The 22,836-nt window shown below is 39.6% G+C and overlaps 2 protein-coding genes and 1 long non-coding RNA gene across 16 annotated transcripts; all 3 read left to right on the top strand.

The window, feature by feature from the left end:
* The first annotated feature begins 3,930 nt into the window (after positions 1 to 3,930).
* Positions 3,931 to 7,879, top strand: LOC112284031 (uncharacterized). Of its 6 annotated transcripts, XM_024523511.3 has the most exons (7): positions 4,263 to 4,522; positions 4,757 to 5,010; positions 5,372 to 5,568; positions 5,722 to 6,026; positions 6,363 to 6,719; positions 6,914 to 7,220; positions 7,375 to 7,879. In XM_024523511.3, exons 4-7 carry the CDS (start codon positions 5,727 to 5,729, stop codon positions 7,500 to 7,502), a joined length of 1,092 nt encoding a protein of 363 aa, XP_024379279.1. In that variant the 5' UTR covers positions 4,263 to 4,522; positions 4,757 to 5,010; positions 5,372 to 5,568; positions 5,722 to 5,726; the 3' UTR covers positions 7,503 to 7,879. The 6 variants fall into 6 exon arrangements, with proteins under 6 accessions (XP_024379275.1, XP_090107191.1, XP_024379277.1 ...); XM_090251065.1 differs by lacking the exon at positions 4,757 to 5,010 and having other exon boundaries at positions 3,960 to 4,522; XM_024523507.3 differs by lacking the exon at positions 4,757 to 5,010 and having other exon boundaries at positions 3,931 to 4,522; positions 5,372 to 6,026.
* Positions 7,880 to 10,933: 3,054 nt separating this feature from the next.
* On the top strand, positions 10,934 to 20,109 carry LOC112283524 (uncharacterized). Of its 9 annotated transcripts, none has more exons than XM_024522303.3 (19): positions 10,934 to 11,051; positions 11,615 to 11,878; positions 12,193 to 12,288; positions 12,573 to 12,873; positions 13,004 to 13,169; positions 13,378 to 13,626; positions 14,038 to 14,374; positions 14,533 to 14,786; positions 14,898 to 15,189; positions 15,380 to 15,399; positions 15,706 to 15,721; positions 15,967 to 16,000; positions 16,180 to 16,505; positions 16,796 to 16,809; positions 16,953 to 17,055; positions 17,255 to 17,993; positions 18,256 to 18,951; positions 19,294 to 19,615; positions 19,737 to 20,109. In XM_024522303.3, exons 2-19 carry the CDS (start codon positions 11,713 to 11,715, stop codon positions 19,971 to 19,973), a joined length of 4,368 nt encoding a protein of 1,455 aa, XP_024378071.1. In that variant the 5' UTR covers positions 10,934 to 11,051; positions 11,615 to 11,712; the 3' UTR covers positions 19,974 to 20,109. The 9 variants fall into 9 exon arrangements, 8 of the variants coding, with proteins under 8 accessions (XP_024378071.1, XP_024378067.1, XP_024378065.1 ...); XM_024522299.3 differs by having other exon boundaries at positions 10,941 to 11,203; XM_024522297.3 differs by having other exon boundaries at positions 10,941 to 11,203; positions 11,518 to 11,878.
* A 195-nt stretch (positions 20,110 to 20,304) lies between these two features.
* Positions 20,305 to 22,411, top strand: LOC149989121 (uncharacterized). The gene is made up of 4 exons (XR_016503247.1): positions 20,305 to 20,495; positions 20,694 to 21,204; positions 21,344 to 21,467; positions 21,782 to 22,411. It is a non-coding gene; the product is annotated as an uncharacterized LOC149989121 (long non-coding RNA).
* The last annotated feature ends 425 nt before the right edge of the window (positions 22,412 to 22,836 follow it).

Genomic DNA, 22,836 nt, shown 5'->3' with positions numbered 1-22,836 from the left:
TGTATCCAATTATGACATGCACATGGAAGAAAAATGGTCTTTTGATGATTAAACCTAGATTTAAGATTCTTCCAAAGTTCTACAAGATCTTTTATTTCCAATTATTGATGTTATAATGCAAATACAAGATGACGACAAAAGAGAAGAAGTACTTTTCAACGAATAGTATGAGAAATAAAAATACTTATTATACGAGATTCTTCAAACATAATGGCATCTAAGAGTCGTTCTGCAAATAAATTTGCTTTTGCTATTTTTTCCCATAATAGATAATTATTTCCATCCACAGTCAATGGTGGAAATAAAAGAGCTTGAAAATGTTGGGATGCACTAGTAATAGTTGGAACCATAGTAGAAGTAGTTGAAGATATTGAAGCACTCATTATAAATAAATCTGTAAAGAAAATACAAGATCAAGTAGAAAAGTTGAATATAATGTACCATAAAATATAAAGTCAAATAAAATGATAAACTTGAACTTGAAAAATAAAAATAAAATATTATTTTTTGATTTATTATTATTTTTTTTTTTAAAGAGAGATTGTGGATTAAGGCAGCAGAACAGCAATAAGACGGCGGCAATAGGGAGGGGGAGTGATAGGGTGGCAGGGTGCAACGGCGGGCGACAGCGGCAGGAGGGTGGCAACGACAAGCAGCGGTGGCAGGGTAGGCGGCAGTAGCAACATCAGTGTCTGCAACGACAGGTGGCAGTGACGGATTTAGCAGTAGCTTGGCAGTTGTTTAGGAGCTATTCAACAAATATTCTAAGCAAGGAGGGCAGAGAATGGAACAAGTGCTCTAAGCAAGCAGCTAATGTGTGAGGGACCAGCAAGAAGAACAACAAGATCATGAGGCAGACACTGAGCAAGAGTAGCAACAAGTTTGAAGAATCAAGACTAGAGCAAAAAAAATTATGATAGTGTATAGAAGAGAGTCATGCTGATAACATGTTGAGAATGTTTAAAAAGACCTAAGAGTAATAGTAAGTAATACACATACATAAGAATAGTAGTAAGTCATACACACAAGAGGGTTTCTAAGGAGAGAGAGTTTCATACATAAAAATTCTATTGATCTGGATGTGTCTCATATACAAGAAGAGAAAAGGGGAGAGGATAAACAGTACTTCTCCACTAGACTCTAAATATTGTAGCTTTGGTATTTACTGTAGTCTACAGTAAATATTATGGAGAACGTCAGCTATATTTAATGATCTCAACAAAAGGTTTTGCAAAGATTAAAAAGATGATTTTTTTGGCTTTGTCTAAAGAGACAGTGTCAAATTTTTGATGGATGAATTTGTGTCCCTCATGTGTCTTTACAAGTGGTCAATTAATTTACTCAAACATTGTATGTATGTATGTAAATTTAAAGCCTCTATATATTCATAAGAAAATAATAATAAAAGCATGTAATAATTCTTGTAGTTTCATTTGTGGAATAAATTCCCTCTAACAGTCTTTTTCCACTTTATAGTCGGCATCTGTAACTTAAGCATTTAAGTTGACATCAGTTTTGGTGTGGGCAAATATAGCCTGACATCCTCCTCATTCATCTAAAAACTAGAGAAGCAATCTCCTGGTTTTGTACTTTAGTTGCAAATGAGTAAACTCTCAACATGTTTTAATTGCTTTAATTGGGCTGTTTTTCAAAAACCCCAAAACATTGACATGTTTAATCTTTATTTAAATATTAGAGTTAAATAGTATAAGACTCTCATATTGGGATGACTAATAAATCTTAACATTTGCAAAATATGAACTGGCCAACATGAAGGGAGTCATGAGGTTAAACAGCAGTTGTGTGAAATCCTACCCAATGGGGCTATCTGTCTGGCATGGCTCTGGCCATCTGTGCCTGTGTGGAATACTTTTGATCACTTTGCAATAAAACAAACAAATCATACATTCATATATATATATATATATATATATATTTACATACATATATTCTCAACCTGAATTTAGCAAATTTTCCCCCTCCAAAATACTAACACACAATAAAGGTGTAGACCACGATGAGGATTATGAATTGAGAATGGTAGACCACTGGACAGACATGGTAAATTACAAATTCATATCCACACACATACTCATACAGATACAGTATTATATATATACATATATGCACATGAACAATCATGGCCTGAAAAAATCGCCCTGAGTGTGGGAGCCATTTTAGCATCATCTTTCTTTTTGTGAAAAAATCATGTCACTGGTGATGGGACCAGGTGGTACATGTGTGTGGAGGTAGGTATAAAATACAATTAGATAATTCAAAAAAATAAGTATCAAACAGAATGTTTTATAAATGCAAACAGAAGTTTGATAGGATCTTTTCTTCTCCACTTTATGTGACAATGCATGCACAAATTATGTGTGCATCAACTATGTTGTTGATGGACAGAGGGATACATCCCAACAGCAAAAATAAATTAATAATCAAAAATTAAAACGACACCAGATTTTTTTTTCATTTTTTGCATTTCTTCACTCTACAGTCCCACTTTTGGGTTTATATCAAAGACTGTGGTCATTCATTTCAATGGCCACTGCACTTGGTCATTGGTCCCACAACTTACACAGACTGCTGTGGTATGTTACTCAAACTTTGTTCATTGGACCTGCATAAAAAAAAAAATGACACTGTGAATGTCATTGCAATTTAAGGAGAGAGTCAAATCCATGGAAGCAATCCCATTAGGGATTTTAAATGACAATATCATCACTAACTGTGCTGTTAAGATCTGCAACCCCTTTCACACTTATTGGTATTTTTGTTAAGTTACAAATGTTACATACACATGCCCAGTTTCTCATTTTTGTTTAGTTAATTTGTACACGTTTTTGTGTACAGGTCTTTATATATGCATATGTACACATACAGACATGTTTAGTGAGGGATGGTCAGACTTGTTCTGCTGACCACATTCTTCACATCAGCTTGTAGATATTCCCACCACCTTTGGGAATGTGACTGTGTCCTATCTCACTCTATCCCCAGCAAAACATGGTTTTCCAATGCTGGCCAAATGTTGGGTTGTCCACACATGGAATCCAAGAGAAGATTCAAACTCAAAGATACCCCTTTTGCAAGAAATGAGGAAGACAATACAACAGCAGACCTCAAAGAAATTCCAGTGATTGTGAAACCCTAATTTTTCCTATGCATGTGTCTGAAACTCCACTTCTGGGCCAAATTATTGTGATCTGTGTGGATGTTGTGGGGTATATTCAAACACCTCTTTGTGCAAAGCAAAGTTTGGATAAATTTGAGTGGAAACAATGACTCTGTGGGTGTGAGTTTGTCTGAAGATGTTGTGGTGGACAAGGATCTATGAGGGAGAGAGCCTGTCTTTTATATCAGAAACAGAACACAGAAACACACATTCAAATGAAGAGAGAGAGCGAGACAATGGTAAAAAGAAAAAAAGTGGCAAGTTGATGCTTCCTTTACCAACTTATACCACCACACATTTCACCCACTTGAGAGCTAAAAGGGAGACAAACAAAGCTTTCAGTGGAGAATAGATAATGCTCCAAGGGAGACCAGGATTTCTAATCTCTGTGTCTATTTTAGCTTTCCTTTTATAGGTACCTATCTAAAAGAGTTGTTTTATTAATTTCCTGGCAGTTGGTAACCAGTGTATTACTATTAAACTCTATTTAACTGTATTACTCTTGCAAAGTGCAGCCAAATCAAGTGGGCAGAGTACACTGCTCAGACGCATCAGCTACTAACACTTATTAAGGATGCAGATCCTACTTAAGGCTAAAATCAGGAGCCTCCAACCGTAGGGAACAAGGGGAACAACGAATGGGAACAAGGGGAGGGATCCAACAAACAAGCAGAGGTGTTTGAATTTTTTTGGGGGGGGGGAGGGGCAGCCAAAAACCGGGCCAATGCGAACTCGGGGTCAGGGTCGCACTTCCCCGCGCCCGCGCTCTCGCGCTGACGCTCCCGCCCCCGCCCAAGGGCTTGGGGGCGTCGTTTCCGCTGGCACCTGCCCCGATTTGTTTGCTGATCCTCTGCGTCGGGACAGTCCCTGGCAGCAGCACGGACTGAGCTGCCATGTCGTGATTACAGGTGTAATTGTTTTTTTGCCAATTTCAGGAGGTTGGAGACCACTGTGGAGGTTGCGAGGCTGGACGTGGCAGAGGGCGTAAAGTAGCGGAACTTTTCTAGGTCGATTGGTTTGATTCCATGGGGAGGTTGTTCTGGAAGAAGCGTAGTAGACAGGTTGAGGTGGTTCGAGGTTGAGAGAGAGGAGAGGGTGGAAGGTGAGGTCATGGGGAGGAGGCACTGGAGTGGCTACAGTTAGGGGGGGGAAAGAAGTTTGGCTTCTTGCGAGCTGAGTGTATTGTGGAGGTTTAGGTTGTAGGAGCGGTGTAAGAATGTTGGCGGCCATGGCGGCGGTGCGGGGATTGGGAAGGTCGGGTTCCTGCGCATCCAGGCGTTTGTCGTTGAGCGTTGGCTTGGAACTCTGACGATGTTCGTTTGTGTAGCCCCTTTCACTATGCAGGTATTTGACCGCTGGATCCTTCTGGTGGTATAGTTGAACTATTTCTGTTCTGACAGGTTTTCGGGTTTGATATCAGCTCATTGTGTACGTTCTGGACTTCATATCGCTTCTTGGAGAGGACTGTGAGGGTCTTAAATCGTGCTGACCCGCATTCACTCCGTCGTAATCGACGGCGGATAGCTCTGAGTACGGCTCTCCCTGGCGTCTTGAATTGACATAAATGCGTAATGGCAGGTCTTGAACAGGTTCTATTTGCTTAGGGCTGGAGCTTGAATGTGAGTGGGAACGCGTAGTATTGTAAGGTCGCAATTGTCTTCGTTATATTACTAGATAGCTTCGACCGAAGATGTAACTCTCAGAGAAGCCGCATCAGTTGTGCAGCTAGTTGGTGCAACATGCTCGCGCCTCTATTGTACGTCTGAACTCTAATTGGTGAAAGTGGAGTTTGTCGAGCTGACCGAGGCCTCATGTATGGTTAGATTGCGGAGGTATTTGGCGATACATTTTGTCTTGTGCCGGTGACGATGTCCTGTTCTTTCAACTGATGCTATCAGCAGGGAATTATGCTGTCGTGAGTTAGGAGTTTCTGATCGCGTTTCCGCAGTATTCTGCAGACAGAATTTCGAAAGCTTTGCAATTTATTTGTCGTTTTGCTACAGGCCGGTTTCTAGATTGCATGCACTCGGCTTTGAGTATGTAGGAGTTTCATGAGTCTTGCAATTTTTATTGAAGAGTGACGTTAGTTGGCTTTCAATGGGCATTCTTTGTGCTCTACACCGGGATCTCTGTGCTTGAGATTCGCAGCAATTAACTTCGCAACGTGATGACGCATGACGTTGTTTTATGCAGTTCAAAAACTTTGCATCTCTGGAAGGTAGCCTCACAGTTGTTCGAGGAGCTATCTTGCGTGGGTTAACATGTGTTGCTGAGCTGCTGGAAATTGACTTGTGAGATTGTTGAAGGAGCGAGGATGAGCATCGCCGTCTTGTGCTCATGATCACAATCCCAACAATTACTATCTGTTGCCGTTCGCTGCTTAAAGTGACGTGAGACAGCTTCTTAACTGTCGTGGTCGGTGTAGGAATCTACAGTAGCAATGGCTTTTGAGGTTGCTAGAGTACATCAGCTTATATGCTCTAGAGTCGAAGATGAAAGTGTTTTGAACGCATCCAGTAATACTTGTGATTCTGGTGCTATAGGATATATGTCTCCTCAGTCCTGCAGCCCGCAGAATGCCTATCTTCACAAGCGCGATCCTGTGTATTTTCCTTGTGAGTCACATGGTAACGACCAAAGCGTCGAAGTCAGCACTTCACTGGTAGACACTTCATCTGTCTCTGCTGAGACAGAAAGCGACGATGATGGCGAACTCCTTCAATGCTTGGCTCAACAAATCGCGCACTCTATGCTTGACGAGGAGTCGAAAGCTGACACATGCGCTGAAGATGTTCGAAGAAGTGGGTGTTCCGGCGCTCCAGACATTTCTAACGTTGAACTGAGTGGGGTGAGCACCTGTATTTTTTCATTACATCTTTGTGTACTCAGATGCACTCGGGCGTTCCGTTTGATATATTCATTACCACCGGCGCTACCTGCCTTAATCATCACTGCACACGGACCTTATGTTTTCTCAAATTTTTAAGATGACTGTACCTAAGTGTTTACCTTCATCCTTCTGACTGCTGTCTTTGTGCAGTCAATCACCCTTGTGGACCTTTTTCTGATATCGGGCTACTGCTGCGATTGTCTTTGTGTTACTACCTACACCCCTATTGACTTTCTTGTAATTCGAATATTTTCTATTGCCATCATGTGTTGAGTATGGCGTTGATTTTCTCAGGGTCGACCATCTCCCTCGAATTGGTGCAACAGCAGGTGGTCGTCAGGACATTTACTTCCAAGTAGTCAGAGCAGCTCAAGTGTTTCCTCACAAGTTTCGTCGCCATCGTCAGCGCCTTCATTTGGGAATGAAGATGCTTGGGACACTCTGTATGCCGCAGCTGGAGAAGTCTTAAAGTTAAATGTGCACGAGAAGAAAATTTCTGCTCTTTCCAACGATGGACCTCCTCCGTCTATCGTCTGTCACAAAGCATTGCGAGGCCAGACTCAGCAGTCCCGCACCTCTGGTCACCATGGAAGAAATTCGCCTTCTCACTCTGCAAGAAAGTTAGAAGAGTGTATAACGTTTAATAAACAGGTGTGTAACGTCTTTGTGTAAAGTTAGTCAGAATACTTTATCCGAGCTTTACCTGTCGTGAGTTATGATTGGCTTGCAGTTGATATTAGTCGGAACTAATGATGTGCTTGTTTGAACTTCATTCTTTTAACCCAAAGGGTATTCCTCTTGCTCTACTGATATCACCGTTCTATTCTTTCGCTTATTTGAACCAGTCACAAAAGAATTGGGCATCGCAATGTGTAGCTATGCACACGATGGCAAACCAGGGTGGATCTCAGTTCCCACAGCATCAGCGACATCATCAATTGTTTAGTGCCAACGGCCAAAGAACTCTCAATAATTTCTCCCCTGGGTCACAGGTGGACTGCAAAAATATGTGGAGGAATCGTCAAACAGACTTGAATGCTGGATCAGGTGTGCGGGTTGTTTTTCTTGGGGCAGCATCAGGTAGAGATTCTGGCACGGGAGTTTTTCTGCCCCGTAGCTTTGTGAATGCCCCCGAGCACAAGAAAAGAGGTGGTAAGTGCCATTTATTCATCCACAACGACTGAGTTGAATAGGCTCCTTTGAAGAACATTTCTTGTTTGATCTGACACTTTTGTGTATTATTGTGCTTGTCATCGTACTTGCAGAAGTTTGTTCTTTGAGCACTGCAATGTTGGCTGCCTTGCAGGGGTGCTAACACGTGCCAAATCCCCAGAGGAGGGAGTATGGCCCACTTTGCAGCAGAGCATGCACAGAACAATTCTTCGTCAACCGGTGGCTCATGAACCTTGCCTTCCCACGGAGTGGACATACTAGCTATCACAGTAATTATTGGTTCAGTAATTCGGACAGTTTACGACTGTAGCTATCTGATTTTCAGCCGGATTATGCATTCACGACCAACATGATTCCTTTTTTTGAGCCTTGCAATAGCAGTAATCTCTTAGGAGTACTGATTTTGTAAGTGACCTTTACAGGTGTGTTTACAAAAACTTTGAACTGTAAATTACTAGGAGTAGGATAGGCTGGGTGTCTGCTGTACAATAGCCAGCAATACTTAAGGAGTTCATAATCCTTTGTGGCAGACATTCTTCACAAGATGTGCATAGCAATCAAACTAATAACGTGGGTTCCTGTAAGGACCTCACTAAAATAATTGCCCGATCAATAAACAATGTTGTGACGAAACGAAACTTCTCCATTTTGATTAAGTTTTTGATGTCTTTGCAAAGCTTAGCCTTATTGCCCCTCACAAAGCAGTACAAGTGTATCAGAATGACGTGTAAAAGACCACTTTCTTGCTTCTGTTGCAAAGTGGAAAAATCTATGCTTAGCAATGCAGACGAATGCCAAGACTACTGGTAGAATGATTTATCCTGAAGGAACGAAGTTTTCTATTCACATCACACCCCAGAACGTATGTATACTTCCATTTACACGCAGAACTGTGCGATGAATCGAAATGTACCCATAGTTCTAACTAGTTGTAACCCTGTGCAAAAGTAAGAATGAGAATCCTAGTCCTACCCGATTGTTGTTCAAGAGTCTTATTGTGTATACACACGTCGAAACCAGTCTGTATACAGCATGCTTCCGAAATTTTTCTGGAAATTATGTTAAAGTGTTCGAATCTTAAGATATCGCCCCGTTTAAAATTAAAAACGCATTTAACCCGATTGTCATTCTCAATCTTAAAAAGTAAATGAGGATTATGGTGATTTAAAATGTTAATTATTATTTTTATTGTAATAAAAATGATTAGGAATCAAAGCATATCAATTACTACTTTAATCATACAATTTGTGTGAACTAATTCTATTATAATGCAAATGAAATGTATTTCTATTAAAAAGCAAAAAAATATCTGTAAGACAAAAACTTATCAGTGACACTATATTGTATTGGTAATTCCTTTGGATAGAGTCATTTAATTTGAACCTTATATTCTAATCATCAATGTAGTAATAAAGTATTATCGAAATAATCTCAAAGGTGCATCAAATATATTAAAAATTCAAATAGATAGAAGATAGATAGTAAATGTATCTAGTCAATAGCATTAAAAAATTTAAAAATTTAAAAACTTGAATAAAAATGTTAATTTTAAAAACATTACTATCATCATGAATTATTTATTTTTTATACACCAGTTATTAAAAAAAATAAATGCATACTAAAAGAAAATAAGACATATTCTTTTCTATCTCATAAGACATAATAATAAATTTAATATTATTAGTTTAATTTTATAGAAGTTTGAAATATGTTACTTAAAAATCTTCTTGTTTGAAAAACAATATAATAAAAGTATTATTGTGATAAACTTATGACTAATTTGTAAGTAAATAAAGAATATTGCTAATGCCACTACAACCCTCCACCTACTCAATACATAATCACTTACAATCTTGTATACTCTTATATACAAAAACATGCGTTGTTCACTATGAAAAAGTTGTAACATTATAATTTTCCAAGTAAAATGTCAAAATTTTATATAGAAATATTAATTCATTATAAATTAGTAAATTAAAAATTAAAAACCACAAAACAATAAAAGTTTAATATAAATAGAATCATTTCTTTGGTGTTATTGGAAAAAATTATTATTATTTGCTTCAAAAACATAAACAGCTAATATTTGAAGAAGTGCAATGTGAAAGGATAACTTACAATGAGAGAGAACAATATACATTTTTACATAATAAATAAATAATATATATATATATTTTACATTATGAAAGGGCATAAGTTTTTAATAATTTTAGCATAATTTATAGTAATTTTATTGGACAGTAATTATATTATATTAAAGATAATCAATTAAAAATAGCATACATTATTATATGTTTTATCAAATCTTCTTGTATGGAGTCAATTTCTATTTATGATATAATCTCTATCAAAATGCACAATTCTAAAAACTATGTGACATATTGTTGTAGCTAAGGTTTTTGAAGCTATATGTTGTTTATATATAATTATTGAATAGAAACATTTTTATAATTGTATCAAATTGAAACTTTTTAATCTCTAACATATTGTAAAGTGTAATAAATTTAAGCAATATATATATATATATATATATATATATATTAAAACAACTTCATGTGCTTGCAACATACTTCAATTTACATGTTAAAGTTGTTTATCTTGATAATTGCATATACATATATAGATTTTTTTTAATAAAACAAGAGATAAGAACAAAAACTTGTTTAAAGAGCATGCTTGATGATATTTAATAGAACATGCTTGGTCTGGTTTTTTTGTTTTTATTTTTAAAAGATAATTTATAATTTTATTCTATATTAACTTGTTTAATTTGCAATTCAATGTATGACTCAAGATTGATACATATTTAATATTTGCTAAATATAAAAGTTACAAGTAGAATTTGTAATAAAAAGTTTCAATATGCTTGTAACTACATTATAAGTAAGATATGACTATGTAGATCTATTTTTTAGTTTGATTTTTAAAATACTTGTTCAAATATACAAGACAAGAAGAATAAAAATTTGTTCCTAAATATGTACACTGTGATAAAATAATAAGTACATAATTATATAACATTTTAGCACTTTTTTAACAAATATTAGACCACAAAATCTAACACATAGTTAATATATCAATACATAATATGTAGCAATAGAAGTAAGAACTTAATATGAGATTTGTATATTTTATTAATTTTTGTGATGAATTAGTAGTTTTATTTTTGAATACTTATTTAAATTGTTAATATGTATTTTATATTAGGTTAATATCCACATTCTTTACGAGCAAATAAAGTAGTGCAGAGTTCTCAATGATATACAAAAAAACAAAACAAAACAAAACAATTATTGCATCAACATAATCCCCAATTTTCAATACACCTAATCTTTGGCAACTTACTTTTTGCACCAAAAAGTGCACAATTATTCATCAAGAAATTACGATAGATGTGTAACCTGGGTATAAATTTCAACACTAGAAGAAGGAAATTTTGCAACCACAAAACCAAGTATTTTATAAATATTCATCATTTACTTACACACTAAAAAAGAAAAAAGCAAAAAACATGGGGAGAAAAACACAAACATACAAACAAACAAGATGTGAGAGATGTCTTGGCAATATCAATCGCAAATGACACACACAAGCTCCATGCGAAGATGGATCAGTGAAATCAAGGGGGGGTGGGTGGGGAGGGGTTTAGGGTTTTGGGAGGAGGATAGGGGCCTCGAACGGGTATTTCCCTCGCGAGGCGCTCTCGTTTGAATGGTTTCTTCTGTGCCCTTCCCCGTCACCTCTCTCCCGGTTTGCTCTCCACGGCATTTCCCTAATAGTCGCGCTTGCCTCGATTCGCATTTCTGTGAGGTATGGTGTTGATTGTTGGAATAGACGAGTGAGAGAGAGAGAGAGCGAGAGAGCGAGAGAAGTTTTGGGGCCGACTCTGAGGATGTGCTTCGTGGGATGTCGGTTACCTTTTGCGGTTCTGGTGTTCGTTGAGGTGTTGGTTGCTTTGGAAGGTATGGTGGTGGCCGTGTTGTTCGGTGATTGATTTGGAGGTTAGTGGTGAAGGGAGAGAGAGGAATGGTGTCGGTTTTGTAGCTTCATTGAGAAGTGATCGAATGGGTTTGTCTGTGTAGGTGTCAGCGGTCTAGTTCTGCTGGAATAGAATTTGAGAAGTAGAACTCGGGTTGACGCGTTTGTGTTCTTCTCGAGGTATTTGTGGTTTTTGGAATTCGAAATTCAGCAGTGGTAGTGCTTTTTCATCGTAATTGGTGGACTTTGATTTCGACGGGCTCAATTGACTGTTGATTTCTCTTGTTTACGGTGTTAGGCACCTCTTGAGTGAGTTTAATATTACGGTTTTTCCGAGAGATTATTTATTCAAGCTGAGGATTGGTGCCAACGTAATTTTCTCGTTGGATTTGAAGATGCGTGTTTAAGGGAATCGTTCATGGAAATTTCGAGCTTCAGGATTCAAAGCATGAGCGTATGAAGATTTTGTCCAACAGTTTGTTGAAATTCAAAAATGAGGGACTTGGAGATTGAAAAAGCTTTGAACGTAGAGAAAGCTTTGCTGGAACTGGTGAAGTCGAGGCAAGAAAAGGTGAAAAGGCTGCAGCGGGAGTTGGAAGTGCTACGGGCTCACAAAAAATTCCTTTCTGAGAGCTTATCCGTTCCCACATTTCCTAGGGGTATATTGCCATTTTGCTACTCCATGTTCGCCAGCATTACGATCGCGCTCTTGACGAAGTTTCTTTTAGGGACAGTTCATTTATTGGTGCACAGAGTTCTTAGGAAACGAAAGTTATTCTGTTTCTGGGAGGTGGCTACAGAATCGATTGAAATGTAGACAAATGCATGTGAAGAGTCATGTGAACTATTTGTAGACGTATGGCTATTAATGATAAGAACCATGAACCTGTTTGAGTATATGCATAATGAATTCTTGCCTTTGATTGGATACATTGTCTTAATTGACCTAGAGGATTTCTTCACTATCCCTCAGGTTATGATCCCGTCACCGGATGCATTGAGGGTGCTGCTGTGGTACCGGAATGCTTAATCGGTGATGATGCCACGGAAGCCGGCCATGTGAACGATAGTATTCCATCTGCACACTTACCAGTTATTGGCGTATTGATGATATTTAGTTTTCAACTTTGGTTATTTTAATGTTTTGATTTGGTTGCTAATTGCTTCCTTACAAAAGTTTCGTAGAGGGGGTGATTTCGGAAATTGATAATGCTCCTTTTTTGTTTTGTTAAGGATTGTATTACATTCTAACGGGTCCTTCACATATGTAAGTTTGGATTGAAGGTTTTGACTACACATTTCAAGGTAATCTGAAGTTCACGTCTTGGTCTTTGTTTTGGTTGACGTATGAAGTGAGTTCAGCAAGGGTTTCGAAGCATCGCAAGTTGCCAGCATCAACAGGTAGGAATGAAGTTGAGTCAGCAGATGAAGCAGAGAAGTCGGAAGAAGTCCTGGAGATTCAGACTAGAAACTCAATCCCTACTGAGACCTTGTCATCTTCAACGTCTGATTCCAGTTTGAATACGTCTAGAAACGCTGTGGACTGGAGTCGTGATGATGGTGTTGACCTTTTAAAAGATAAGGTTCGCAGGGAGAGACCAGGAGTGAAATCCTTTATGGCAGCACCAGCCAAGCCGAATGGAATCTCCGCATGGTAATAACTTGTCTGTATAGGAATCTTGGAGTAAATTTTAGTTTTCTAGGTGTATTGATAGTCTGTAGGTAATGACATTGTGTGCGATACATGGCTTTGTCTCACATTACGTGGGTAATGTTGGGTTTAGGATACCAGAGAAGTCGCATGAAACTGACAATAGCAGCGATGGTGATAGTGAATCTTCTGACGAAGAGTCATCTGGGGAGGAGGACTCTGCGAGCGGGTCTGAAGAATCTGGTGATTCTGATGATGACTCAAAACCTGGTTCCAAAAATAATATCAGAAAGACCAAGGTGAGTTCTTGACTGGTCTCAAGGCATTCGTTGGATAAACTGTGGAGATGAAATGATTTAATTGGTAAGTAGATTATGCAGCTGCTCACTGATTACTTTCAAAATACAAGTTGGATCTGCTATAGAATACCAATGTTCTCATTCTCGCAGATCATTAGTGTGGTTTGTGTTATTGGTTTGTTAGTGAATAAGAGTTGGTTCTTGCCAGCCTGCAGACTCTAATCGCGAGGAAGTAGGTACTGGAGAGATTTTTTCTAGCAGTGTTTTGGAGGGTTCAACCAAACAAAAGCCAAGACCTTTGAGAAAAGATAAAAATTGCGTGGAAGATAAGTCTGTGGGGATTGCAAAAACTACATGGAAGCCTAAGATTAAGTCTTCTTCAAGTAGTTCTGAGAACAGTGAAGAATCCTCGAGCAGCAGTGACGATGATACCGGTAAAAATAATCGACATGCTCAAGTAAGTGCACTAGGATTTGTAACTTGGATTTCGCTAACAGACTACCACTTGATGAATGCGATTTTTTTTTTCCGTATTCTTAGTGTGATCGCCTTACTATAGCTTCTTATATGGGCCATCATTGTATTTGTGTGCGTCCACGACTGATTGCTAGACAACATCTTACAAGTCCGTATGGAACTCGGATATTGCCATCTTTACTGATCAGGATGGATGTTATATTTGGTCTTCATGTTCTTGCTCTTCATCTTGACAATCTGATCATTGCGTCTGTGTATCTTGTAATAAACACATGACATATTGTGTGTTAACTAGCCCACTGCTTAGATAGTGAGATTCTGCACAACGTTGTGAATTATTTTAGTCAAGTTTCTTATTTGATGCTTCCTTGTTTGACTCGTATGGTTTCAGACCCGAAGAGTATCGTTAGGACAAGCCAAAGAATCTAAAGCATCCAAAGATGTATTTATCACATCTCTTCCTCCTCATGCTTCCTCAGAAGACCGTTTCGACTGGATGGTTTTAGGTCTCCAGGGTCCCTGGCTGCCGCTGTCATCACACGAAAAAGCTTCTGGAGGTTCTGAGTTGATTGATCAGTCATCATTACCTTTAAATTTTCCATCAACGGCAGTGTATGTTGCAATGTATCAGAAGTTAATAGTAGAAGAAGCGAAAGCGACACTTCTAAGTGATTGGGAGCAGTATCAAGCGGAGAAAGGTTCCAAAACCCAGGCCATGATTGAATCAGGTATATTTTTCAATGTGTCGTGAAAGACTATGTTTTAAGTTTTTTGTTGTGGATTTTATGTCATTTTCCAGATCTTTCTGTATTTGTCTATGCTGACAGTTCGTGTCCTCATTTTTTTTACTGCTTGTGTAAAAAAAACATTTTCGGTGCATTTGTAGCAACTCAGGATCCCAGGGGGCAATCCTCAGTTTGGCAGCTGCGCAGCATGGTTGAGACAATGGGTGATCCGTTTCACTATTTTGAAGCCGAATGTGTAGAGGGTCCAAGAGTTAAATTTGAAACTGGAGAGTTCTTGTGCATGATTGAACCCATTTCAAAAAAAGTCAAGGCTGTTGCAATCGTTAATCACCAGGATCGTAATCAAGCTCCTTTATTGAGATCAAGAATTCCCAGGGACTGTTCTATTAGCAAGGTACTTTGACTTCACGATTGAGAGTTTCTCCGTAAGGTCTATGATGCGTGCTTTCGCTTGTTCAAGAAATGCAGAATCTGCCTAACTTGTTGTTGTTCCTCATGACTGCAGTGTGTCCTCCTACGGTTGTGCAGCATGGTGACAGTACGCCGCATGTTTTTGGCGGTTTCCACTGTATCAGAAGTCTTTAGTCCTTTGCAGCAGCAGATCATGGATCCCCTATCAAACCTCAAGTTTCTTAAATCTTCAGCAGCGCTTGAGAGTTCTTTAGGGAATGATCCTAAGGGAAAACTGAGTTCGGAATCCCTTAGGAATTTCCGCGATCGCAAGGTTCTGAACACTTTGCAACTGCTGACTATTTCTAGTCTTCTTCATATGTCCCAGGGTTTCCAGCTAGTACAAGGTTGGTGTTGCTTGTTAAGTTCCTATTGATCATGCATGTCTTCTCGGGAATAACAATTGTTGTCCTAGAAGTATGCTTACATTGCCCATTTAATGTAATCTCTTTTGTCTCTTTAACCTCACAACTTTGTATGGCTGCATCTTCAAACGCCACCTGTTCTCTGTTTGATTTGCCTGTATATTATGTGCAGGGCCACCTGGTACGGGAAAGGTATGTCCAATCATCAATATCTGTGTTTTAAAATAACGAAAGTATGTGAAGGAAACAGTTATTGCCTGTCACTGCAAGTCGAGATGGAGCCGTTCAAACAATTTATTTAATCTTGAAGTATTTAAGGGGACTGGGAGGATTTTCACCCGACAGCGGTTGTGGTTTAAGTCAGCTTTGTCTGTAGTCCTGTGTGTCAGCAGTTCTTGCACCTTGGTTGTGCATATTATCTTTTCTGCTCTATTATTGCCCATCATAAAATTATCTGTTCCTGACCTCTGCCGGATGTGGATATTACTGATCCTGCAGACCTCTACTATTGTTGGTAGGTTTTTCTTCACACCTCATCAAAATAAGTTGATTTGATTTTGTCACCGTGGAACGTGTGACCAATTCATGCAATTGTTTTTGCTTAGCTTTGTTCTCGATCAACTCATTAAGCTTCCTACATTTCAGATTAACAGAATAATAACTTAAGCTTCATTCTTGTAGTAATTTTTAAATACCGACGCTAGAGAATAGTTTATGTTTCTCGTTGCTAACACACGTGTGTGTATACTTGGGTGATAGGAATGGTGTCAACATTACTGATTGAACAACCTGGGTAAGATTTCATAATCTACCTTGAAACTCCTGGTTCGTACTAAAAGAATGCTTTGTACTGGATATTCTGACCTACATGATTTTTATGAATATGAATGCCCGAATGTGTGCTTCGGGTTGATTCAAAGTTTTCATTTCCTGTTTGTAATCTCAAGTTGTGGCTATTGTGTTCTTTTACAGGGTGAGAATTTTAGTATGCGCTCCCTCGAATGCAGCTCTGGATGAGGTGGCAGTTCGTCTTACGCATTGTATGGTTGATAAGTTCGGAAATACTTACAGCCCCATGGATGGAACTGTAGTCCGTTTCGGGTCAAAGAAAGTCATGCACTCTCTCGCCCAGGTGATATCGCTGGACAATTTGGCTCTCCGTCTTTCATCTAGTTCTCGTTGCTCAAGGTCATGGGTGGACATTCTGGATGGAGCAAGCGTTGTATGTGCAACTTTGAGTGGTTGCGGAAATTGTACTTTCGACGAACTTGAAAAAATGTTTGATATTGTCATTATAGGTAAGGTAATCATGTTTTTTTTTAGTGTATGTTGCTTTCAGAATGTTTTATTTAAATTTAAAACGTTATTATTATTATTATTATTATTATTATTCTTTAGTAAACAGATTTTTATTGATGCTTGCATGATGAGGTTTGTCAAGATGAAAAGTTCTTTTAAACTGTTAATTTCAGTTGATATCAAGGTTGCCACCTGCATCCTGTAGGGTTCATGTTACTGACACTTAGTGTTCATAAGTTTTATTGACTCTTGATCTTTCGTGGGTGTTGTCTATGGGATTTGTCTTCAGATGAAGCAGCTCAGGTATGTGTTGACAGTTGCTCGGCTTATTGTCGTAGCTGATTCAGTGATTTTGAGGTGGCCAAGGGGAAGATTAAATAGCTCGACTGAATTGAAGAACGGAGTTGTTATCGGATTACACATCTCATTTTCTGTCTGGTTTGTAGGCGGTTGAAGCAGAGGTTCTCATTGCACTGAAAAGAGTTCGAGGGAGGTGCGTGTTGGTGGGTGATCCTAAACAATTGCCAGCGACTGTTTTTCAGCGACCCAGTTACGATTCCTTATTCTCTCACCAACTTACTTAGTGTCATGTAGATCATTGGAATTGCTACTATCTACAGGTTGTGGCAGCAGCGCACAGGCTAGTTTTTGGGGTATAAAGCAGTGATGTTTCAAGCATAATTGTGTTGTTTGACCTTGTATCATGATTTTATCGTAGCTTACCAAATTTTTCTTTTTCCACTTTTAGGTACGGCATACGGGCGCAGTTTGTTTGAACGGTTTCAAGGGGCAGGTGTTCCTGTTCATATGCTCACAACTCAGTACCGAATGCATCCTAGCATTTGTTGTTATCCTTCCCAACAGTTTTATGGTGGAGCACTGAGGGACTCGACTCGAACAAGTAGCATGCAGTCCATTTTTAGACAAGAAGTATGTAGAGAGGGCATCAACATACGAGGATGTAAGTTCAGGCTAGGCCACTACTACTTCATGGACGTCGGTTGGGGAATTGAACGAGAAGAGATCGTGGGTCACTCACGAGCTAATTTTGAAGAAGCTCTTGTAGTTTGCAATGTTGTCGAAGGTGTTGTGAAAGGTCTATTATCTGGGCTTAAACCCAATTTGGGAGTGATTACTCCTTACATTGCTCAAAGAAGTGAAATCGAAGGCCAGTTGGAGAGGCGTGGAATCGATGGTACAGCTTGTGAAGTTAATACTGTAGATGGGTTTCAAGGAAGAGAGAAGGACGTGATTGTGCTATCTTGTGTTCGAGCGATGGCAGATCGAGGCTTAGGTTTTGTATCAGACGAAAGACGAATGAACGTCGCCTTAACAAGAGCGAAGTTTTCACTTATCATTGTTGGTCATGCGGAGACACTGCAAAAATGGAGTGCTACGTGGGGTTTGCTCATTGACGATGCTCGGAAGCGTGGCTGTTACCAAGTTCTCTCAAATTGCAGTATTCAAGCTAAATCCGCAAGGAGCTGGTACGGCTTTTGCGATTCCCCGTCTTTGTGTTTTTCAAGTTGTTCAAGCTCAAATGTTTGATCCTTTCTTTCTCATTTCTTGAGGTGTTGTGATAATGAAGTTATTCTTCATAATCATACAATTTCTTGTGGTGTTTTACAAATTTCCCAGTACTGGATGTTGAGATGCTAATTCTGGTTCAGACTTCTTTAAAACTTTTTTACTACATGGTCTATATTTGTTCGTTTCGAGTGGATAATCTGGAGGCAAGTGGATTTTCAGGAAACAAAGACCCCATCCTGGAACGGACGTGCATGGTATGGTGGAAGAGGACACACAGAAGCCAAGCAGTTCAAGCAGGAACTCTAAAAGAGAAGTTGAAAATAATGCGGGAGCGAAACCTAGTGGGGGAGATTTAGAGGCCACAAACAAAACGGTAGAAAAATCTTTTACTGTCAAGAGGGAGGTGAATTTGACTGAAGACAATCCTGGTGTAGCTGTGCACTCAAAAAAAAAGTCTAAGAAGAGGAATGTAAATGAAAGTTCGTCAATTTTGAAGAAACAGAAAGTGGTGTCGGATGTGGCCGAACCTTCTGTTATGAAGAGACCACATAAGTTAGAAGAACTCGAGCAGGAATCTCCAGCTATCCAGAAGAAGAAAAAGACGAAACCTGTTGTCTTCTGTCTTCCTTCTTTGTACTCTGTTTCCCAAAGTGATTTGACGCCGTCAGCTAGATCGTTAGAGGTACCTATTAGGAAAATAAAGGAGGAGATTATTGATAGTTTGCCTAAGTTTTCATCTGAAAGGAAGGTCGGGGCAGTGAGCGCCAGTGAGGTGCCGGGGCTGATTTCTGTTAAGAAAGAGGAGGAAGTTGAGAATGAAGCAATATTTTCGGCCCCAAATGCCTTTGAGTGTCGAAACCCACTGATGTGCGATGAGACGCCTGCAAATCCCATTCCTCGAGGCATTGGTAACCGGTGTGTGTTTCTCCTCACTCGGCAGACTGTAAGTAATCGTCAAGTGTTTCAGTTGCTTTAATATTAAAATTCTGTTGAAAAGTAGACTTGAATTGCAGTGTCCAAGTATATCAGGCGTCTCTTACTGACTTGAACAATTCAAGTGGCTGCTTGGTTGATTAAACAACTTTTGTCCATCGAATGTGTTATGTTCTAAGATGCGGTATCACATTCATATTGTGTAACCAGAACGGTGACACCTTACAACCTCTGATTGGTAATACTCTCCGAGTTTTGGGGAGTAGTATCATCATAGTCCTGCCGAAGTTTGTTTTCTTAATGTTTAATTTCATCTTGATGCAGGAGTGACAACGGAACACAGAGGCGGACTAGTGGGTGTTTACCGTCTTTGTCAGAACAACACTTACCACACAGCAGGCAACCCTCTTCAAGAAGTGTTTGTTCGAGCTACCCTGCTAGTTCGACCCAAGGCTTTGCAACATTCGATGAGTATGATATGGCAGGTAGGAAACCGCATTGGGGAAACTCGTATGAAGAGACCCAAAGCCCGTGTAAACGTTTTCGTGCTCATGAATTGAACATGGGCACTCACGATTCGACCTCTGTTCTGACTAGAGCAAACAATTCCTTGGGGGTGCAATGCAGTAATCGGGATACCTTTCAGGTATTTGATAATGATTTGGCTCAACAGACTAGTGCTCTTGGTTTTTGACTATTTCCTTCGTAATGGTGCTCTGCTTTCAATCGCATTATTTCTCACTATGATTCGTTTATTTGTTTTACAGCTAGAGTCGAGGATTCTTTCTCAGCATCCTAACTCAGCCCACACACCATTACATGGAAATCAGCCCTTGGATCACCTGCATAATCAACCGCTATGGACCCCACGACAGATGCTTCCAACACCACCTCGAAACAAGCGAAGGGGAAAAAGTTCCCAGTCTGCTGCTAATGCTTCACGTCGGTCATCACATAAAGGTCATAGAAAGTTCAACGGCAGGCGTAGTCATCCTGATCGTTAGATTTCTAGTACACTGGTGTAAGATTCGTGGGACTAAGTTTGCTCACCATTACAGATAGTCGGGAAATTGGAACCAAATGCGTATTACCATTGTTGCAATTCTTTTCAGTGTTTCAGAACATAGGTTATTTTTCATACTCCTGGCGACGTCTAAGCACTTTTTTGCAACTGTTCAAGTTAATTTGGAGCATTTCAATACGTGGGGTGGGGGACCAATCTTCTCAGCATTCTCCGTTGAATTTCTTACTTCCGAGTGAAATACACTTATTGAAGTCATCATTGACTGCCCCCTACATGACTTCCAAAATAAGATTTTGCATCTTCTGGGAATATGAGGAATTCTTTTATCAAGTGTATACATGAGCAGCACGAAACCCGCCTCAGACGAATTGAACCATCAATGAATATAATATTCTCTTACCGCATTTTGGAGCCGCTCCTGAAGTAGCAAGTCACGCTGGTGTATGGACAAATGACAATCATTGACTGACGTCAAGCGCAGAATTCTCAGTCCACATCAGGTGTAAGTCCTCTTCCCAGCATGAAGCCAGCCCACTCTAGTAACGATGGCAACCTTCCCTCTCTGTCCTTCCTAACTTCTACGCCCAAGCCCTTCTGATAATCTGACGACTGATGATTCTCCCCCCCCCCCCCCCCCCCCCCCCCCCCCTAAAGTTTTTCTCCCTCGTCCTTATCACTGTTAATGGGTACTGTTTCGCAGGGTTGCAAACTTGCTCAGAGATGTTCAACTGTTTAACAATGATGAATGCAGCCCCGAAAGTCTGTTTTTATACCAGCAGAAGCGTGAGCAACCCCCATTTATTTTCGGACCTGGTCCACCCGCAGTCTATCACGGCAAGTGACAGATTTGTGTGGGTGCCTAAGCCTAACTCATTGTTAACTCCAAAACTCCAAGCCTGACTCAACCGACTTAAACTGTAGGTGATTGACATCATTCAGATCTTCGGTACATTTTTAGGCTTACGGTGTACTTCATTGTGGACGAATACCTTCGTCGTTATTCGCACCGAGAGCTGCTGATCCCCTTCGCAGAATCTTTGCATAACAGTTCTGAGTTCCTTCAGTTGTCACAAAATTGTACGTTGGAGGTATGGATGTATCTGAAGGTTCAGGAGGACACAGCGTGTGGGGCAAGAGAGTAGATAGCGAGAGTCACGGGCAGTTGAGGTCTGCAGGCAGCTGTTACCCATCCGCAAATACTGGTCTTGGCGGTAAGAAGGCTTGTCCAAAAGATAAACTAGTTAGGCAACACTTGGAACACCTGGTTCCTGCTGGTAAAATGGAAGGCTTTGCAAGTCATCTACGTACAAGCTGACAGTCTGACACATTTGTGAATGTTTGAATCTTCAGATAAGCTTCGTTGCGTTTGCAAACTTACTAGAGATGTATGCACCGACAGTCGTAAGACCAAGATCCAATATTGGAGAGAAGGACGAAGCCACATCGTCTGGTTTCGTGTTCTACGACCTCGGTCGTGAGTGCGGACGACCCGTGTTTGCATCGTCATTACTCTTGACAAACTGTTTCAAATCGTGTGGAATTGAAATCATTCCAAGTGCTCCGTAGTCACTTCCACTTAACCAAGATCTCTTGCACTCATTGTCAATGGACCTCAATTGCACGATGTGAAATTACAAACTTCAATCTTACGTCCTTTAAGAACGATATTAACATTGCATGAATATTGAATATCGATCACAAATCATGATTTCGCAATTCAGCTCTAGGTCCACAAGTTTTCCACGCCCAATGTGTTCTAGGCTCACATGTTGCACATTTGATGTGCAGGTGTGCATAAAATGAACCAGAAGCTCCTACAACTTTACGACGTGGAAGAAAGATCATCGTTTGATATGAATGACCTGTAAACCCAAGTACTGCTCAATACATGATTGAAGGATGATTTCATCATAATTCCTGCTTGTATGATTTATGGCGAGCGATATCTGTGGTCGATATGATCACAGTTAAGGAAACGACCTCATCCGGGAAAATAAATGCAGAATGTTACCTGCATCTTCGGACACATACTTCAGGTGAATTGGACCTGGTTATCTATGATTTCTGTTGCCCTGTTCAGTTCAGACCGTCTCCAAGTGGAAAAACTGAGTTGCCCCATTAATAAGTTTAAGCTTGATCTTCACCCGTAATTACAGGCAAAAATGGATAGTTTATTGAACATACTTCACTGAACTTGTTGGATTACGAATATTTATGAGACATGTCTGCAAGTCGATTGGTCAGATGCGAACATTGTGTTCGTAATTGCCACATGTTTCGATGATGCATTATTTCAGAACCTCGAGGTACAGATGAAGATATTCTCCCTCGCTAGATTCTTGGAGACATGATCTGGAATAATCCTGAATGGTTTTCCAAGTGAAGTAGCAATTCAGTAATAAAAATCCACAGATTCCATGTGATACTGGCCAGAGCAGAGAAGATTCTGAAGCAAGGTACTATTGTGATAGGCATTACACATTACTTCAAGAATGTCTAGGTTTGGGAGTTGGTGGATAAAACTGAGAGGCCTTTGAGTTGGTCATTAGCCATGGATTCTGTAAACAGAAAGAAACAACATAACTTGTCTACCAAACTATTACGAGAACTGGATCAAGATAACTGCATCGAGAGTTTTAGTGCATTGTCCAATCTCAAGTCAATGGTACCATAAAACACATGGCAACACACATCTAGATTAGATAAAAACACAGCACATTAGCCACTCCCTTCTACTACTTTCGAAAGAAGCTTGTGTGCACGACTACCTGAACCTGCACAAAAGTGAAGTAAATTTCAATTCACTCCAAAGCATCCCAAAGTATTTTTATTTTTTATTTTTT

The sequence above is a fragment of the Physcomitrium patens genome, chromosome 6 (genome assembly GCF_059467195.1).
Source record: "Physcomitrium patens ecotype Gransden chromosome 6, ASM5946719v1, whole genome shotgun sequence".
In the NCBI taxonomy this organism is placed as follows: Eukaryota; Viridiplantae; Streptophyta; class Bryopsida; order Funariales; family Funariaceae; genus Physcomitrium; species Physcomitrium patens.
Note: the sequence above shows the minus strand (reverse complement) of the source record. Positions and strands in the feature narration are given on the sequence as shown.

What these genes read in the sequence shown, in the direction of transcription:
- LOC112284031 (XM_024523507.3), top strand. Translation starts at nt 5,619, where the DNA reads ATGGCTTTTGAGGTTGCTAGAGTACATCAGCTTATATGCTCTAGAGTC. An exon ending in CTAACGTTGAACTGAGTGGG is followed by an intron (nt 6,027 to 6,362) that starts GTGAGCACCTGT and finishes TGATTTTCTCAG; the next exon opens with GGTCGACCATCTCCCTCGAA. An exon ending in GTATAACGTTTAATAAACAG is followed by an intron (nt 6,720 to 6,913) that starts GTGTGTAACGTC and finishes TATTTGAACCAG; the next exon opens with TCACAAAAGAATTGGGCATC.
- LOC112283524 (XM_024522303.3), top strand. Translation starts at nt 11,713, where the DNA reads ATGAGGGACTTGGAGATTGAAAAAGCTTTGAACGTAGAGAAAGCTTTG. An exon ending in CGTTCCCACATTTCCTAGGG is followed by an intron (nt 11,879 to 12,192) that starts GTATATTGCCAT and finishes ACTATCCCTCAG; the next exon opens with GTTATGATCCCGTCACCGGA. An exon ending in GGGACTGTTCTATTAGCAAG is followed by an intron (nt 14,787 to 14,897) that starts GTACTTTGACTT and finishes TCATGACTGCAG; the next exon opens with TGTGTCCTCCTACGGTTGTG.